Source organism: Myotis nattereri (assembly GCF_964212035.1).
Source record: "Myotis nattereri genome assembly, chromosome: 5".
Classification (NCBI taxonomy): Eukaryota; Metazoa; Chordata; class Mammalia; order Chiroptera; family Vespertilionidae; genus Myotis; species Myotis nattereri.
In genome coordinates this window covers 87,623,731-87,640,881 of record NC_138080.1, presented here as the reverse complement: position 1 = coordinate 87,640,881, position 17,151 = coordinate 87,623,731, and the positions used below count along the sequence as shown (strand labels likewise).

At 34.0% G+C, this 17,151-nt stretch overlaps 1 protein-coding gene across 1 annotated transcript in view; it reads right to left on the bottom strand.

Annotated features, from left to right (window-relative positions):
* The window catches only part of SPINK5 (serine peptidase inhibitor Kazal type 5), a 73,247-nt gene that overhangs the window by 54,097 nt on the left and 1,999 nt on the right, over nt 1-17,151 (bottom strand). The window contains exons 2-4 of the mRNA XM_081091222.1: nt 16,998-17,023; nt 12,090-12,217; nt 9,471-9,543 (exon numbers count right to left, since the gene is read on the bottom strand). Coding sequence (XP_080947348.1) covers nt 9,471-9,543; nt 12,090-12,217; nt 16,998-17,023 — 227 coding nt within the window. The remainder of the gene's footprint in view (nt 1-9,470; nt 9,544-12,089; nt 12,218-16,997; nt 17,024-17,151) is intronic.

The following is a 17,151-nucleotide window of genomic DNA, read 5'->3' as shown; positions in this document are numbered from 1 at the left end:
GAAAAGTAGCCATAGCAACTCAAATCTATAATCTGGGCAATGACAAAGCTGTGGAAGTTTAGGGGATTTTAACAAAATGAACTGAGAGCAGACTAACACATTAGGGGAGAAGAGATACTAACAATAAATACAAATATTAGCAATTGTGATAAATTGTAATTACAGATATTTGATTTAGGGTACTCATGAGAAGAACAACAAAAAGATATGTTACATTTAAGACATCATCAAAGAAAAGACGAAGGAAGAAACTACTTCAAAAATAATTTGTAAAAAAGTCTAGTACAGTAACTAAAAATATGGAAAATTGTGAAGACCAACTCCTAGTAAAACAAGTAACAAAAAGTGTAAATTGACTAACCCCACAAATTAAAAGATAATTTGTGTTTAGATTTAAAGTATAGGAACAAAGAGTTATTTTATTTTATTTTCAATTTAGAAGGCACTGGGGGCCAGGCGGAGCCTCTTTCTTGAAGAGACACACCCACCTTTGGCCTGTTCTGCTTTTTATTTATTTGAATAATGTGGAACAAAGAGTTATTGATCACAAGAGAAAATTTTAAAAGGCACTCATATATTACAATAGGATAAAAAAGATATATATAAGGTAAAAATGAATGAGAGCAGTGCAGCAATATTAATGCTTAGGACACAGAATTGAGTCCAAAATGCATCCTAAGGGGGGGAAAAAAGGACATTATATAAAGTAATAGGAAGAAGGGGAAAAGGTAATGTAATCATGAGCTTAAATTACAGGTTCTAAAAAATGTCAACAACCAACAGAATATGATAGATAAATCAACAACTGGAGGAAGAGATTTTGGCACACACTTCTCAGAAACTAATATATTGGGGATTAACAAAAAAGCTGATATGATAGATTTCTAGTATGACTTATAAAGAAAGAGATGAAAATAAAAATATATGCAATGTTTATTGGAAAAAAGATATAAACATTGGATATACACACAATGAAAGCATATTATTCACTAATTTTAAAAGTAGTATTTAAATAATTTTACGTAAATTTATGGAGTTATACAACCATCACTATAACCTAATTTTACAATATTTCCATCATTCCGAAGGTTTCCCCTGTACCCATTTATAGTTAATCCTAGTCCCCAGCTCCAGCCTTAGGCAACCACTGAACTTTCTGACTCTATAAATTTACCTTTTCTGGATATTTCATATAAATGGACTCATAAGTATAGAATTGATTCTGGCTTCTTAAATTTTTCATAATATTTCTTAGGTTCATCCATATTTTAACAGCATCAGTGGTACATTCCTTTTTAATTGCTGAATAATATTTCAATGTAAAAATGTAGCTCATTTTGTTTATCCATTCACTAGTGGACATTTAGGTACTTAGATTGTTTTCAGTTTTGGATTATTTAAAACAATGCTGCTATGAATATTCACATGCCTGACTGTGTGGGCATGTGTTTTCACTTCATTGGTATAGATTTCTAGTACTGAATTTGCTAGGTCATATTTAACATAACATCCTATTAAACACAGCAAATATTAGCATAACATCATAAAATAATATATATTAAAAATAAATTCATGTTTAATTCTTTTAATATTGCCAAACTGTGTTTCAGTGTTCCTGCACCCTTGTATACTCCTCTCAGTAGTCTGGAAGTGTCACAGTTTCTCCACAACCTTAACGATATTCTGTATTTTCTATCTTTATGATTAGAGCCACTTTAGTGGTAGTGTAACTATCTCACCACAATGTACATTTCCCTAAGTAATAACAATGTAGAATATATTTTTATGTGCTTATTAACCATTAATATACCTTTAGTGTAATGTTTATTTTTAGTTGAGTTGTTCATGTTTTTGTAATTGAATTGTAAGAAGTCCTTATATACTGTGGATAGAAGTCTTTTACAATACATGATTTGTGAACATTTTTCCCCAGCCTATTACTTGCTTTGTAATTGTTTCAGTGATCTCATTTCAAACACAAAAGTTTCTAATTTTGATAAAGTCCAAATTATTAAATTTATATTCATGAATCATGCTTTTGGGTTCAAACCTAAAATCACTCATTCAAATTCCTGATTTGTTGTTATGTTTTACTCTAAAAACCTTATAGCTATAGCTCTTATACTTGGGACCATAATCCATTTTGAGTTATTTTTTTGTATGATATAAGGTAAGAATCTATTTTTATAGTTATAGCTATTCAATTTATTAAGCACTGTTAACTGATTGTAAATGTAAGGTATCTCAATTCTATTCCATTGATCTTTATGTCTGTCCTTATACCCAATAACACACTGTTGTGATCACAGTTACTTTCAATAAGTTTTGAAGTCAGTTACTATTAAGTATCCCAACATTTCTATATAAATACTAGACTCAACTTGTGAATTTCTACCCCGCCCCCCCAAAAAAACAAAAATGTCTGCCTGAATCTTCATAGGAAATATGTTGCATTTGGAGACTAATTTTGGGAGAATTACCATGGACTACCTCACCATTTATTTAGCTCTTTCATTTCAATGTTTTGTAGTTTCTAATGTACCAGTCTTGCATTTGCAAATTTATTTCTACATATTCTATTATTTTGTGCTATTATGATTGAAATTAATAATTTACATTTTGGATTGTTTATTGCTAGTATATAGAAATACACTAGAGTTTTGATCTTGTATACTGAAACCTTGCCAAACTTGTTTATTAGTTTTAGTAATTTTTTTCTTTTTGTGGATCATTAGGGTTGTCTATATACAATGAGATAGCCCTATAATTAAAGACAGTTGCTTCCTTTTCAATCATGATGTCTCAAATTAATTAAGAAATTTGGCCTTATATTGGCTAGACCCTCCAGTTCAAGTTGAATAGAAGTAGTGTGTCGAATAGAAATGGTGGGAGCAAACATCTTTGCTTTCTTCTCAGTCTTATGGTCAAATTACTCACTTTCTAACCATTAATTATAATGTAAGCTGTAGGTTTTTCATAGATGCCCTTTATCAGCTGAAATAGTTTGTCTATTGTTAGTTTTCTTATGTAAATTTTTATCTTGAATGAGTGTTGGACTTTGTTAAGTGCTTTTTATTTATCTATTGAAATAATCATGTAGTTTGTCCTTCATTCTATCAATATGGTGTATCAAATTTTCTGTTGTCAAACCAAACCTGCATTCCTAAAATAATTCCTACTTTGTCATGGTTTTCTTCTTTTATGTTCACTAATATATTGTTTAAAATACTTCCATCTCTCTTTACGAAGGATATTTGTCAGTTTTCCTTGTACTTGTGATGTCTTCCTTTGGATTTTGTATTGGAATAACACTGGCTTCATTTAGAATGAGCTGGTAAAATAACCTACTTCTCTATTTCCTGAATGAGTCTGTAAAGATTGGTATTATTTCTTCTTTTAATATCTGATGAAAACCACAAATGTAGTCATCTTGCTCTGGTATTTTCTTATGGATTTAATTACTTTACTTGCTATAGGTCTATTCGATCTATTTCTTCTTGGGTTCATTTCTAATAATTTCTTTCTTTCGAGAAATTTGTCCATTTCATCTCAGCTGTCCACTTTTATGGCATAAATGTGTTCATAATATTCCATTATAATCCTTATGATTTCTCTAAGATATATATTTACACTGCATATGTCATTCCTGATTTTGGAAATTTTTGTTTATTCTTTCTTTCCTAAGTCAATTTACCTAAAGGTTTTTCAGCTTGTTAATCTTTTCAAAGAACCAACTTTTAGACTTGATTTATAATTATTTTTTTATTCCTTATGTTTTGTACTTCATTAATTCCTGCTCTAATCTTTATATCCCTTCTGTTTGCTTGGGGTTTCATTTGCTCTTTCCCCCCTCTATCTTTCTATATGTGGAAGCTCAGATTATTAAAATGTTACCGTTTTCCATGGATATGGAATCCATGATACAGAGGACTAAGTAAGGGACTTGAGCATCTGTGGATTTTGGTATCTGTGAAATCCCCCATGGATACTGAGATATGACTGTATACTACTTTAGCTAAAACCTGTTAACTCTTGAGTTACTGTGTTTTTTGTTATATTCAGTTCAAATTATGTTGTTTTTTTTTAAAAAAAAACAAACAAACAAAACACAACACATTGATTTGAGAGAAAGGGAGAGGGAGAGAGAGATAGAATCATCAATGATGAGAGAGAATTATCAATTGGCTGCCTCTTGCACACCTTCTACTGGGGATTGAACCTACCACCCAGGCATGTAGAATGGGGAATTGAACTGTGACCTCCGGGTTCATAAGGCTGATGCTCAACCACTGAGCAGCACTGGTTGGGCTCAAGTTATGTTTTAATTTCTGTCATGTTGTTTCTTTGATCCTTCAGTTATTTGGAAATTTCCATAATTTATTTTTCTTGGGGGTTTTGTATTTAATTCTGTTGTGATCAGACAATATACTGTATAATTTTAATTACTTTTAATTTATTGAGATATGTTTTATATCCTATTATATTGTCTGTCTGGAAGAATGTTCCACTGTTACTTGAAAAAATGTATCTTCTGCAATCACTGGGGAAGCATTCTCTATTTTTCAGTTTAGGTTCAATTAACTGATAGTGTTCAAGTATTCTGTATCTTTGATGATATTCTGTCTAGTTGCTTATCAGTTTATGAGAGTAGAGTATTAAAGTTTCTAAACATTATTGTTGAATTACCTATTTTTTTTCTTTTAATCCTATTTGGGGCTTACTGATATTCTTGAATGTAAAGATTGTCTTCTCATCAAATTTGACAACATTGAGGTCATTACTTCTTCAAATAATTTTTTTATTTTTCTGTCTGGTCTATTTCTGATATTTCTATTGTATTCCTATTTGTATTGTCAGGCTTGTTGTTATCTCAAGGACTCAATGACTGTTCATTTTTCATCAATTTTTTTCTCTGTACTTCCACTGTTAATTTTGATTGATCTTTCTACAGGTCTAAAAGCTGCTTTTGAACTCTCTACTGAATATTTCATTTGAGTTACTTTTTAGCTCTAGAATTTCCAGTTCTATCTATGTATCTGTATACTACTTTAGCAGAAACCCATAAGTCTTAAATTGTTATTAGAACTATTGTTCTAATCCAAATATATATTTTTTCACTGAAAATCTCGATTTGTTCATTCATTTTTATTATACTTTTTAAAGAAATCTTAAAATTTGGATTTATTTAGTACTTGAACACTTTAAGTAGCTGCTTCACGTATGTCGAATCTAACACCTGGAGACAGTTTCCATTCACTTTTTTCTCCTGAAAAAGTGGGTCATACATCCCCATTACTTTTCATAGCTCATACTTTTGGTTGAAAACTAGACATTTTGGATAATATATTGCAATGATTCAGAATTAAGATTTTACTGTAAAATATTCCTGTTTTGTTTTTGTTTGTATCTTTGGGCCAAATCTCTGATTTCTTCCTGTTCCATAATATGCTGCTGTTGATGGGTCTGCTAAAAAATATTCTTAGTTTATTCTTAAGCATGGATTTCTAGGTTTTTCCCCCCTGTATCTGTATGACTTGTGGCAGACCAATGATTAGACACAGTTTGTGCTCAAATTCCTCAAGTCAGTGAGGCCTCTACCCTGTGCAGATGGACCCAGTGTGCACTGGGGAGGGCATTCAAAGATCAGGCCATTTTTGCATCTACTGCAGCGTTTGTTTTACACTGGGTTTTTTCACGTGTGTGTTTTCTAAGGGCTTGTGCACAGCCTTATAGTCAACCAGGACTATGTGAATTGCTCTGCTGCCAATGAGTGAGAACTCAGCCAGAAATATATTTGCCCCAACCATGCTACAACCTCGGGCCACCCCCCTTACTCTCGGTGAAGGTCAAGACTTATACCGAAAACATCTCTGAGTATGATTGTAGCCTACTACCCAAAATTAGGTAAGCTACTTTCAACAATGGCAGTGCTGACCCCCACATCCTGCCCTGCTTCGATAGATCCTCCGCAACAAGGAAGCAACAGAGGTAAAACGTAGTCCTTAAGCAAGAGCACTGCAGACTCCCACTGTTCTAATCCAAAGGTTAGCAGTTTTTCAAGCATAAACGCTTGTCAGATGGACACAGGCTGCTGCTCTTCAGTTTCCAGAATGGTAATAATGATTGTTTTGTTCAATTTGTTTAGATTTATAGTTGCCTTTTGGAGAAAAGATTTGCTGACCTCTTTATTCAGCCATAACCAGGAATGTGACCACTCAGGGTAATTGTCTGTTGATTCCTAAACCACATTAGAATACTTAAAAAGAGAGAAGTATAGACTCATTTTACTTGTAAAAATAATTTCAAATTTCTAAATAAAATATTAACTTTCTAAATTCAATATTATATTTAAAATACATTATGATCAAGTATGATTAACCCTAAGAAAGAATAATAGTTTATCATTAGCAAATTTATTAAGAAATTTAATTCATTAGACTGAAAGAAAAAGTCAGAAAATTATTTCAATAGTTGAAGAGACTGAATTTGATAATGACCAAAACATATTCATAAGATTAAGGAAAGAAGGGAACTTCCTAAATGTGCCACAGTTTATGGAAAAAGCACCTATAGTCAATATTATACTTAATGGAGAAACTTTAGTTGTATTCCCTTAAAATAGGGGAGAGAGGGTAGTTTGATGTTCATTATTATCACTACTATTTAATAACTGAACTCTTAAATCCTAGCCAATAATATAAGGAAAGAAAAAGAAATAAATGAGTGGTAAGATTGAAAGGAAAGTTATAAAATGTCTATCATCTGCTATTATATGCAGATAATGTAAGCAACTACCAAGAAATAATAGAATTAATAAATAAGTTATAAGAATTAACAGAAGTTATCATAAAGTTGTTCAATATAAGATCAATCTATAGAAATCAATAGAATTTGTTTATACCAACAATAACCAGATAGAAATACCATAAACAACAAAATACCAATCAAAATAGCAATACATTTACAAATTTTCTAGGTATTAGCAAAAATTATAAAAATTCCTGCAAAGAATACTTTTAAATCTTAAAAAATACACAGAAAGTATAGAAATTAAGGAGAAAATATTGTGTGCTTTTGATTTGAGCAAGATAATATTCTAAAAAGTGAATTTTACTCCAACTAACTTATAAATTCTTTGTATCCTAATCACATTGGTTCCTATACTCAATAGGGGCTTGCATAAATTCAGTAATATTTTTATTTCTAATAATTATGTGAAAAAACAACCTATACATAGGTAAATCACATTTGAAAAAAGTGAACTAAGACAGAAAACTTGCCTTATTAGTTATTAAAGCAATAAACTAATCTGAGCAGAATTGAGAACTCAAAAATACAAACACACACATATGAGCTTAATATCCTATAAACTTGCCAACCTAAATCAATGAGAAACACTGAATCAATCAATCAATCAATTAAAAACAAGTTTAGAATGGACTGAATACATTAGAAATTATGAAGAATTTGACTAGGATGATAGAAACAAAAATGGTGAAATGGAATCAAATTTGGATAAAATATTTTAGAGATTGCCAACAAGACTTATTTATGGATTGGATATTAGAGTTGGGAGGTGAAAGACTGGCAGCCTAGTGAACAAGAAATTGATGGTGCAAGAGAGAGAGAATGTCTGTAGGAGGAAAATGCTTGAACAGGTAGAGTACCTTATTCTGAGAGGGAGTATCAAGGCTAATTTTTGATGGGAGGAATCTGATCAGAAAAAGTGGGTAGATTTTTCTCTTTTACAGTGGAGAGAGAAATAACAAAAACAAACACAGTATAATTGCATGAATCCATTCAAACACTGAAAATAAAATCTAGACAGATGGCCAAACATTAATTGTCTTAATTTATAAGTAAGTAGTTTCCTAGAGAGCAAAACATGTAATCTTAAGAACTTTACTAGAGGTAAAAATTCTAACTCAGGCATAAAACGTTAACATTCTTAAAATTCTGTAATTTTATTTCTCAATAATTCTATTTGATGAAAATTCAGTAAATGTGTGTCTACAAATGAAAACATCTGACTTGTAATATTTTTTAAATAGTAGGTTTGTTAAGATTGGGATGTGTGTGTGTCATTTTTTGTCATTGCTTGTATTTTGCATTTTTAAACACCACTGATGTACCAGTTTTTCATAAAGGAAAAAGAGGAGAAGGAAGAGAATAAATCTTACAGAATGAGTCACTCTCTAAATGTGACAAAGGTAGATTTGATTGTTACGAGTAAGATGTTCTGACCCCCGGTGATTTTTTAGAATACAGAAGCAGGTCCTTTTTGCTCAGAAAAAGGATTTCAAATTGACTGAGTGGTGATTGTGTTATTGTTTTAAAAGTGAGACTGGCTGAGCCCAGCAAAGAATTTGACTAGACTTTCTGCGGAGGCTGAGGTTCTCAGACATTCTTAGGTAACACTGACAAGGAAGATGGTAGCTTAGTTAGAGTAGGGATGTTAAAGTAATTTGGGTGTGCCTGCCATGACTGACCATTTCCATTACTTATTACACACAAAAGGAAGAAGAGGAAGAAGAGGAAGAAGATCTTGGAGAAGAAACTAAATAGAAGACCTGGAGTGGTATGAGTAGTTGTCAGGATACCTGGCAATAAGCCCCACTTGTCAATAATTTATTGTGAGACATTTGTAGGTTAGAAATTTTCTTCAATCTGGATGTAGAATTTTTATTCTTTTGTTTGAATAAAATATTTTGTATACATTAAAAAATATAAAGTGAAATGGTTGTATGTTAGGTTGTATTTGTGCAGCTTCTTTCATTTTATATCATTTTTTATTTTTTAAAAAGTTTTGTTTTGTTTTTTACCACTGAACATTTTCTTTTCTCAAACAAATATTGGCCTACATCCCAACCTGGAAATTAGATAAAGACAAACAACTCGAGTTAAATTAGAACTCTTCAGGTATTGGAAAAGATAGGCAATAGGAAGTAAAAGAAGAAAAGTAAAAGGAAATAAAATGAATCAAATGCCTGCTAGCACATGTTAAACACTGTAGCTGGCTTTTTAAATTTGGTTTCTCATTTGGTCCCACATTCCATTTCAAAGATGAAATAAATGAGACTGAGAAAGACATAAATGGTACAAGTGACAACAACAATAAATAAGAGCTCTGAGATTTGAATTGAGTTGTACAGTCCCATGAAGGCTCTTGTTGGAGCTAATACAGAACAGGAGGAATGAGAAGGGACTATGGAAGGCAGGCGTCACACTGACTTACTCCTCCTTTCAGTATCTGTCAGGTGCCCAAAATGTTTGCAGAGTTGGGTCATGGGTTGGGCCTACGGACTAGCTGTGCTGGATATCGGGCGCAACCATGGACTAAACCATGTTCCCTCCTTTCTCAGTTGGCTTTACAACAGGTATGCTAGTAAGCAGGAAATGAATAATTCTACATGGAGTAAAACATAATCTTGAAAGCAAATATGGTAAATTGACTCCAAATAGTCTCTTACCTTTGCGGGGGCAGTGGCTCCAGTGGCTCTTGCTAAATGCGTGGCCCTTTTCTGGGTTTTGGCTTCTTTTTCCCTGGAAGAGAGCAAGAAATAGCATAGCTTAGACATACCTGCCCAACCTTTAAGGATAACAGCATACATGGTGAACTTAATTCTGACTGTTCTCCTCAACCCAGTCTGGCAGATCCAGAAATGAGCAGAGGTACCATAAATCTCTGCTCAGTACTGAAAAGTATCTCAAACGTGGTTCTATTGGCAGCAAGAATCTATGCGTTTAACTGCATAGCAGATTATTCCCCCCCTTAAATACTTCCAACATCCAGGTGGTTAACAACTTCAAAGCCATCTGTACCATTGTTGGAATGCTCTCTTTGAAAAACCGTATTATTGACTGAGTACTATTCTACTGTATAACTGTACCACAGCTTTTTTTTAAAAAAAAATATTTTATTGATTTTTTTACAGAGAGGAAGAGGGGGGGGGAGAGAGAGAGAGAGAGAGAGAGAGAGAGAGAGAGAGAGAGAGAAACATCGATCAGCTGCCTCCTGCACACTCCCTACTGGGGATGTGCCCACAACCAAGGTACATGTCCTTGACTGGAATCGAACCTGAGACCCTTCATTCCGCAGGCTGATGCTCTATCCACTGAGCCAAACCGGCCGGGTCAAGTACCATGGCTTTTTTATCCACTCATCTACTGATGGGCACTTGGGATGCTTCCAAATCTTGACTATTGTTAATACCGCTGCAGTGAACATAAGGGTGCATATATTCTTTTAAATTAGTAGGAAATCCTACCTGTTGCAACAGCATGGATGGATCTGAAGAGTATTATGCTAAGTGAAATAAGCTGGTCAAAGAAAGACAAATACCAGATGATTTCACTTACATGTGGAATCTAATGAACAAAGTAAGCTAACAAATAGAAACAGACACATAGGTGTTAGAGGGGAAGGGTAGGGGAGAACTGGGTAAAAAAAGGTAAATGGATTGAGGAAAAAAACCTTATAGACAGACAACAGTGTGGTCATTACCAGAGGAAAATGGAGGTGCGGGGAGGTAGAAGAGTTATGGTAAAGGGGGGATAAATGGTGATGGGAGGATATTTGACTTAGGGTGGTGAATATAAAATACAATATACACAGGATGTATTATAAAAATGTATACCTTAAACTTCTATAATTTCATTAATCAATATCACCCCAATATATTCAATTTTTTAAAAAAAAGGAAAAAAAAAGAAAAAGAAAGACCACATTCTTAATGTGTAAAAATCTGCCTTCCTGTTTTGGACCCAGTTCCAACCTCTGAGGACCCATAGGACAACTTTAGAAATTTGAAGATAGTGTTTATGCCTCATACAGTCTCCTTCTTTCCAGGTTTAAAAAAAAATTTATTCCAACTCATTTATGTAGGTAATAAATATAATAATGGAGTGAGTGGCTTCAAAGTGATAAACTGCCTTATGTGTCTTAAGGCAATTTATATTTGTTTTAAATTAGTTTTCAGTAAACTTATTATTTCATAGTATCGGTCTACTATCAAAACATCCAATGAAATAAGAAGGAAACTTTATGGTAAATAATAGACCTGCTGGTTTACATTCAGCTTCCAAGAGAATAAGAAAGGATTCTTCAACCTTCCCTGGGCCTCACCCCACTCTACATCTTGCCCTGCCTTCCCTCATCTTCCCACAGTCTCTTCTTTAGACTTCATTATGTGAAGTGACCAGAACTTCATTATGTCAATATTATTGACTATGTCAAATTAAATCCCTTGACACATACAAGGCTGGCATTTAAAAAGCTAATTATCTTAAACAGGTAAGCTTAGTTATTGGCTTGATACCAGTGTTGAAGTTTGGATGTTGGTCAGAAATTGAGAATGACCTCCCTGTTCAAAAACAAATGAGGACACTTTGATTTGAGGTTTTGCAATTGATAGCTCAAGCCATCTTCTACTTCTGAGGTGTCACTGGAGAGAAGGAAGTCAAGTTAAGAAGCATTGCATAGATGTTGGTTAACTTCCTGGATACTAATTCTTTCTGAATTGCAGGTAATTGCAAGATATAATTAACTTTTTAATCCATCTCATTTTAGCATAATCCCAAATGTCTGAAGACACTGGCAGGTCACAGAGTCAGGGTGTGTCCTGCTTAAATTCTTCTCCTGGTTGGCTGCCACAAGAAAAGTTTGACATCATTCCCAAGGGGCTTTTCTCCGTCCCTAAGGTACAATAAGATCAGGTCTTAACAGGCCCACGGAATCTGACTTTCTTTCTTAAATTAATTTTTCAGAGCCAGGAAACTCAAATTGGAATTACATCCTCGAAAGATTATTAAATTTTACATAAGGTATTCATGCTGGGCCCTCTGGGTGTTTTGGAATACCATGTGTTTGATGATTCAGCCTTTCCAGGTGGGTGGCATTTACCCAACTTTATCTGATGAGAGATGCCAGAGTGATCTACAAACTATTTTTATTTAACCATTTAGATTTAGAAAGACATATTTGCCAAGAAATAAAAAGAATATGCCCTGACCGGTTTGGAAAAAGAATACATTTACTAGTTCAGAGATCAGCCAGTAACTCAAACACCTGGAAGAGAACCTTTACTCACAGTATCATTTTGCATGTGGCGCATTTGTTGAGGAACATTATTCCATCAGGGCTCTGAAGAAGTTTTTTATCCTGGGAACAGAACAGCTTCCCATTTTTCATCAATACCCGAAATTCACTGCACGCATCCTAAGGGAAAGATGAAAAAGTTGTGTTTACTGAAACCTTATCAAAGCAAGACCTTCTAAGAAAAACTTCCTTGAACGATATTACTTAATAACCACCACTCCTTTTATATAGAAGACACTCACTCAGTTGTTATAAATAATACAAACAAAAACAGTGACTCTGTATATTGTATAATGTCTATTGGAGATGCAAATTCACCTAATACGCATTCATCTAAAACAATTAGTGGAATGGAAAGAACAAGAAACTGGGAATCAAAAACTTTATATTTCATGGTTCTCATTTACAAGTCCAGTAGCCTCAGCAAATTAAATTTCTCAAAGGCTTACTTACCCTATCAATAAAAATCAGGGATTATAAATATATACATTTCACAGGTCTTCTGAGGATGAAACATAACATGTAAAAGCCCTCAAAGAATGTCTGATGCTTATAGATATTTAATGTCGAATTTCTTTCCTTCCTTTTTCTCCTCCTTTATTATTATTGTTTTGTTTTTGTTGCTGTTGTCATTATTCTTGGAAAATATGCTGATGGCACATATAAAACATCTAGCACACAGTGGGTCATCATGTGCTGTAAGAAGGGCTTTGAAAAGTTGCTGGAGGACGGGGACACAGTGTGTGAATTAGACACTGTAAAGAGCCTCTGCCGTGTCAGCAAAGGATGTACCCAAGACACCAACTCCCGGAAGTGTTAACAGTTGTTCAATTAAAAAGTGGAAAACAAGTTAAAAGTTGAATGAAAGGACTCCTTGGTCATATATGTTTGGAAAACATATTTATAGACTAGCTCCTCTTCTGAAATGAAATTAACCTCAGATCCAACTAACTGATTTACTAGTAAAAGCTAACAAAGCTGCAGTTTCCACGCCCTTCACTATCACATCTTTGGGGAGGCTTAGTTGTTCTATATTTATTAGTTAGTTAGTTAGTTAGTTTATTTATATTTTTTGTATATTCTCTGGAACTACTATTTTACTATTCTGTGTGATATCCTTCAAGACATGGAGTGCTATGCTTGGTTTTGGCTTTCTTTTTGTTAAATGCAGATGGCAGCACTGTACCGACTTTAGGGAGGAGAGGGGAAATCATTCTGAATAATATTTTACCAGGTACTGCAAATGTACCATTAATTTTAAGCTCCTAAAAAGACTGAGTGACATACAGTTCTCCAATAAAATACACTGAATTAAGAAATGCATGAAAAGAAAGAACCCTCACTTTTAAAGATCTGTCCACTGTCCTTATTTCCACCTATTCTATTATTTAAAATGCTTTCTATTCCCTATTAGTTTTGCAAATCCACTGGCTCTTTAGAGCAAGTCTTTAAAATCTAAGTTTTTCCTTTGCAAGAGAAATAAAATCTTGCTTTGAGATGCTTGCATCAGAAAAAAAATTAAATCGAGTCTTTGCTCCAACTCCAACAACACAACCTCTTCCAAAGGATTAATTATGGAATTCTTTTCAGCTTCCTATATCTTTACAATAATTATTCAATCAGTCAATAAACACTTATGAAATTGCTTTGCCAGGTACCATAGATATAACAGTATATAGAGAAATCCTTGTTTACATGTTGGTTACCACCTAGTGGGTAATGATGTATTTAACCTAGCCTCTTAAACATAGAGGCAGTTAAAAAATGATTAATGGTGAAAAAAAATGGTAACTAAATAATGTAAGAGACCAGCCCTGTGAAATTTTGCAAAGGACAACCTACTGAAATATCTCTAAATTTATGGTCACCACCCAGTGATCTTATCTGAGTAGCACAGTAATAATTTCTGACAATAGACTGACATGTGGGCCTCTGAGATCTGTGTCTGGTCTTTAATTTTATAGTATCTTATGCCAGCATTGCAAGTTACTGCTTAGCATGCCAGATATAAATGATTCTATAAAATCTAAGTAGAAACTTTGTCATAGAATCAGAGAAGACCCTGGTGTCTTTGTAATAGAAATACATCCCTTATAGTCTTGGTCGGATAGCTTAGAGCATCGCCCCAATACACCAAGGTTTGAATTTGATTCCCCATCAGGGCACATACAAAAAGCAACCAATGACTGCATAAATAAGTGGAACAGCCAATAAATGCTTCGCTCTCTCTTCCAAAAAGATCAATCAATCAATCAATCAATCAATAATAATAAAAGAAATACATCCCTTGTGAGGTAGGTCTTAAAGTATTTAAAACAAGATTCATGATAACACTGGAATAAAGCTTTAAGTAGTTTTTAGCAATCAATTGAATAAGAACATTGTCAATCAGGATATTCCTGAATCAGACTTCTCTAATGTCAAAATTAGATGAGCCCCTAATTCCTACAAAGACCCACTCTTTTTTTCTTTTTTTTTCAAATGAACAACTCAGGCCTAGAAAATAGGTTAAAAAACTTGTTCACAATGTTTAACTAGTTAAGATGAGATTCAACACTATCTTTATGAAACAGAAAAAGGCTGTAAAAATTGAAAACAGTGGTTGGGTTTTTCTTTGGGGAAAATATAATATATTCCCAATTACCATAATAAAGAGGGTTTTGAAATAGGGGCCAATCTAGACCAAAAAGGCATGGGGAGGTGGGGGGGTGAAATCCCAGCAACTGTTTAATTGCAGGCTTTGGCTCGCTTTGTTTGTTTATTGTTGCTCTTGTTTGTGTTTTCCCCAAAGTCCAGGAAAACTGGAGCCCTCAAGGGCCAAACTCTTTCTGTTTCTGTCAGTGGCTGCTTTACAGCCCATTGTCTCCCACTGTCCCTCCCCAGACATCATAATAAAATGTCCCAGGGAGTTGGCATTATTCCTTGTCTGTGTTAGAGCACTAACAAGGTTGCTTTGGCTTTCTAATGACCCTCTATGATGACAAATATAAGCACATGGTAGAGATCCTTGCAGTTACTACATGCTGCTCTGGCTCATGTTTATAACTTTCAACAAGTTATTGACTGAGCTTGAAAAATAAAATTCCCAGCACCACAAGAAAGACTAAATCAATAGTTTTCATTTCTGACAAAATATCCAAGGACTGTGGTCAGAAACATTTCCAGAGAAATAATTACTTCTTGGTGTTTTTCTTGCTTATTCCAACATGAGAGGTGGCTAACTTTAGGTTTTTGATGTTTTAGTGAAATAGAGTTTAAAGCCATAAAAAGTATCAGTGCAGCATTGGATATATCCACCGGAAATCACCGCCCATGGTCATAAACTCTAAAAACAACTTATGGCCTCCTGAAAAATGAAGTTTGCACAATATCCTTCTTTTTACCACTATGCAACATCCCAGTGAGCAAGCTTTTTAATTTCCCCAAATACAGCCTTTTCCTTTTTTACTCTACCATACCACTCTATTTAAACTATAGAGGATTCTCCACTTCTCCTTAATCAGCAAACAGATGAAATAACAGAGATGATGATGAAATTCTCTAGAACATTCCAGGAAAAAATTTCTTTTGAAAAATTGTTATAATAAAATATAGCAAGAGAGTATTTTACCATGGTTCTAATAGTTTCATTGTAGAAAGGGTGTTTTTTTTTAACTGTTTTAGTATATTAATATTTATGAATTTTGGGAGATGTAGCAAATATTTGCTATATACATAGCACTGTTTTAAGTGCTGAATTAATGGCATAGTTGTGTGTGGGGTGTGTGTGTGTGTGTGTGTGTGTGTGTGTGTGCATGTAACTGGCCCTTTTAAATTTTTTTCCAGATATATAAAATGATTAACTTCTATAGAAAACAATTCTTTTAGCTCTCAAACAAAAGGCCTCTAAGAAAGAGGTAGTAAAGAGAGCCTTTGCCATCACGAATGCTTCTGGCTGGTCTGCTTTAAATTGAAAAAACATCTTCATGACCTTCCCCACCACCTTTAGACCCCTGTTAGCTTCAGGGAGAACTTACCTGACTATCCCAAGAAGAACTAATACCACCTCCATCCCCAGAAATTCATATCTTCCATCCTCCTGTATTTTTCTCCTAAGACTACTCTTTATTAATGTACTATATGTTTTTTACTAATTTACTAATTGATTTGTCTGTTTTCCTCCACTGAGATGTAAGCTCCATGACAGAATGGTTCTTGTCTTTCTCCTTTACTTTTTAATATCTCCAGCATCTCAAACAAGGTCTGATTCATAATACATGCTCAATAAATATTTATTGAATGATGTATGTACACTGACATTATATAAGATATAGCCAACCCCCTTTTAACATAATAATCACAAGAAAACTAATTTCTGCTTCCTCTGTGTGTTTTAGCTGTTAAACAGAACAATACTAATTCACTGGTGTGTTTGTGGAATTTTTTTTTAAATATATTTTATTGATTTTTTACAGAGAGGAAGGAAGAGAGACAGAGAGCCAGAAACATCGATGAGAGAGAAACATCGATCAGCTGCCTCCCGTACATCTCCCACTGGGGATGTGCCCGCAACCCAGGCACATGCCCTTGACCGGAATCGAACCTGGCACCCTTCAGTCCGCAGGCCGATGCTCCATCCACCGAGCCAAACCGGCTCCGGCTGTTTGTGGAATTTTAAAGCACTCCTATAGCATGGTAGATCCCCTCTTGCTCACACCCATTATTATTAATACAGTGATATGTGTGTGTGTCTGAGATTCATGCCTTAATTCATTTAGACCTGTTTCTGTGTTTTTAGCAAAAGCTATTAACCCCTATCAGTATAATGTGTCTGCATTATTAACATCAAGGTGTTGGCCAGGAAACATTTTTCTTTAGAGATCTTGGAATGAATTCAATGAACAGAAAAAGCAGGACTAACCTGATTGTCATTCATACTGGCAGCATCTGGAACACAAAAACACACAAAAAACAAAGTTAAAGGGATCTAAAATATTTAATAAGTAAAAGAAAAAATTTGACTAGTGCAGTTCCTTATTCACTTTACTGGAAATACGTTAGGAAACCACAAATTA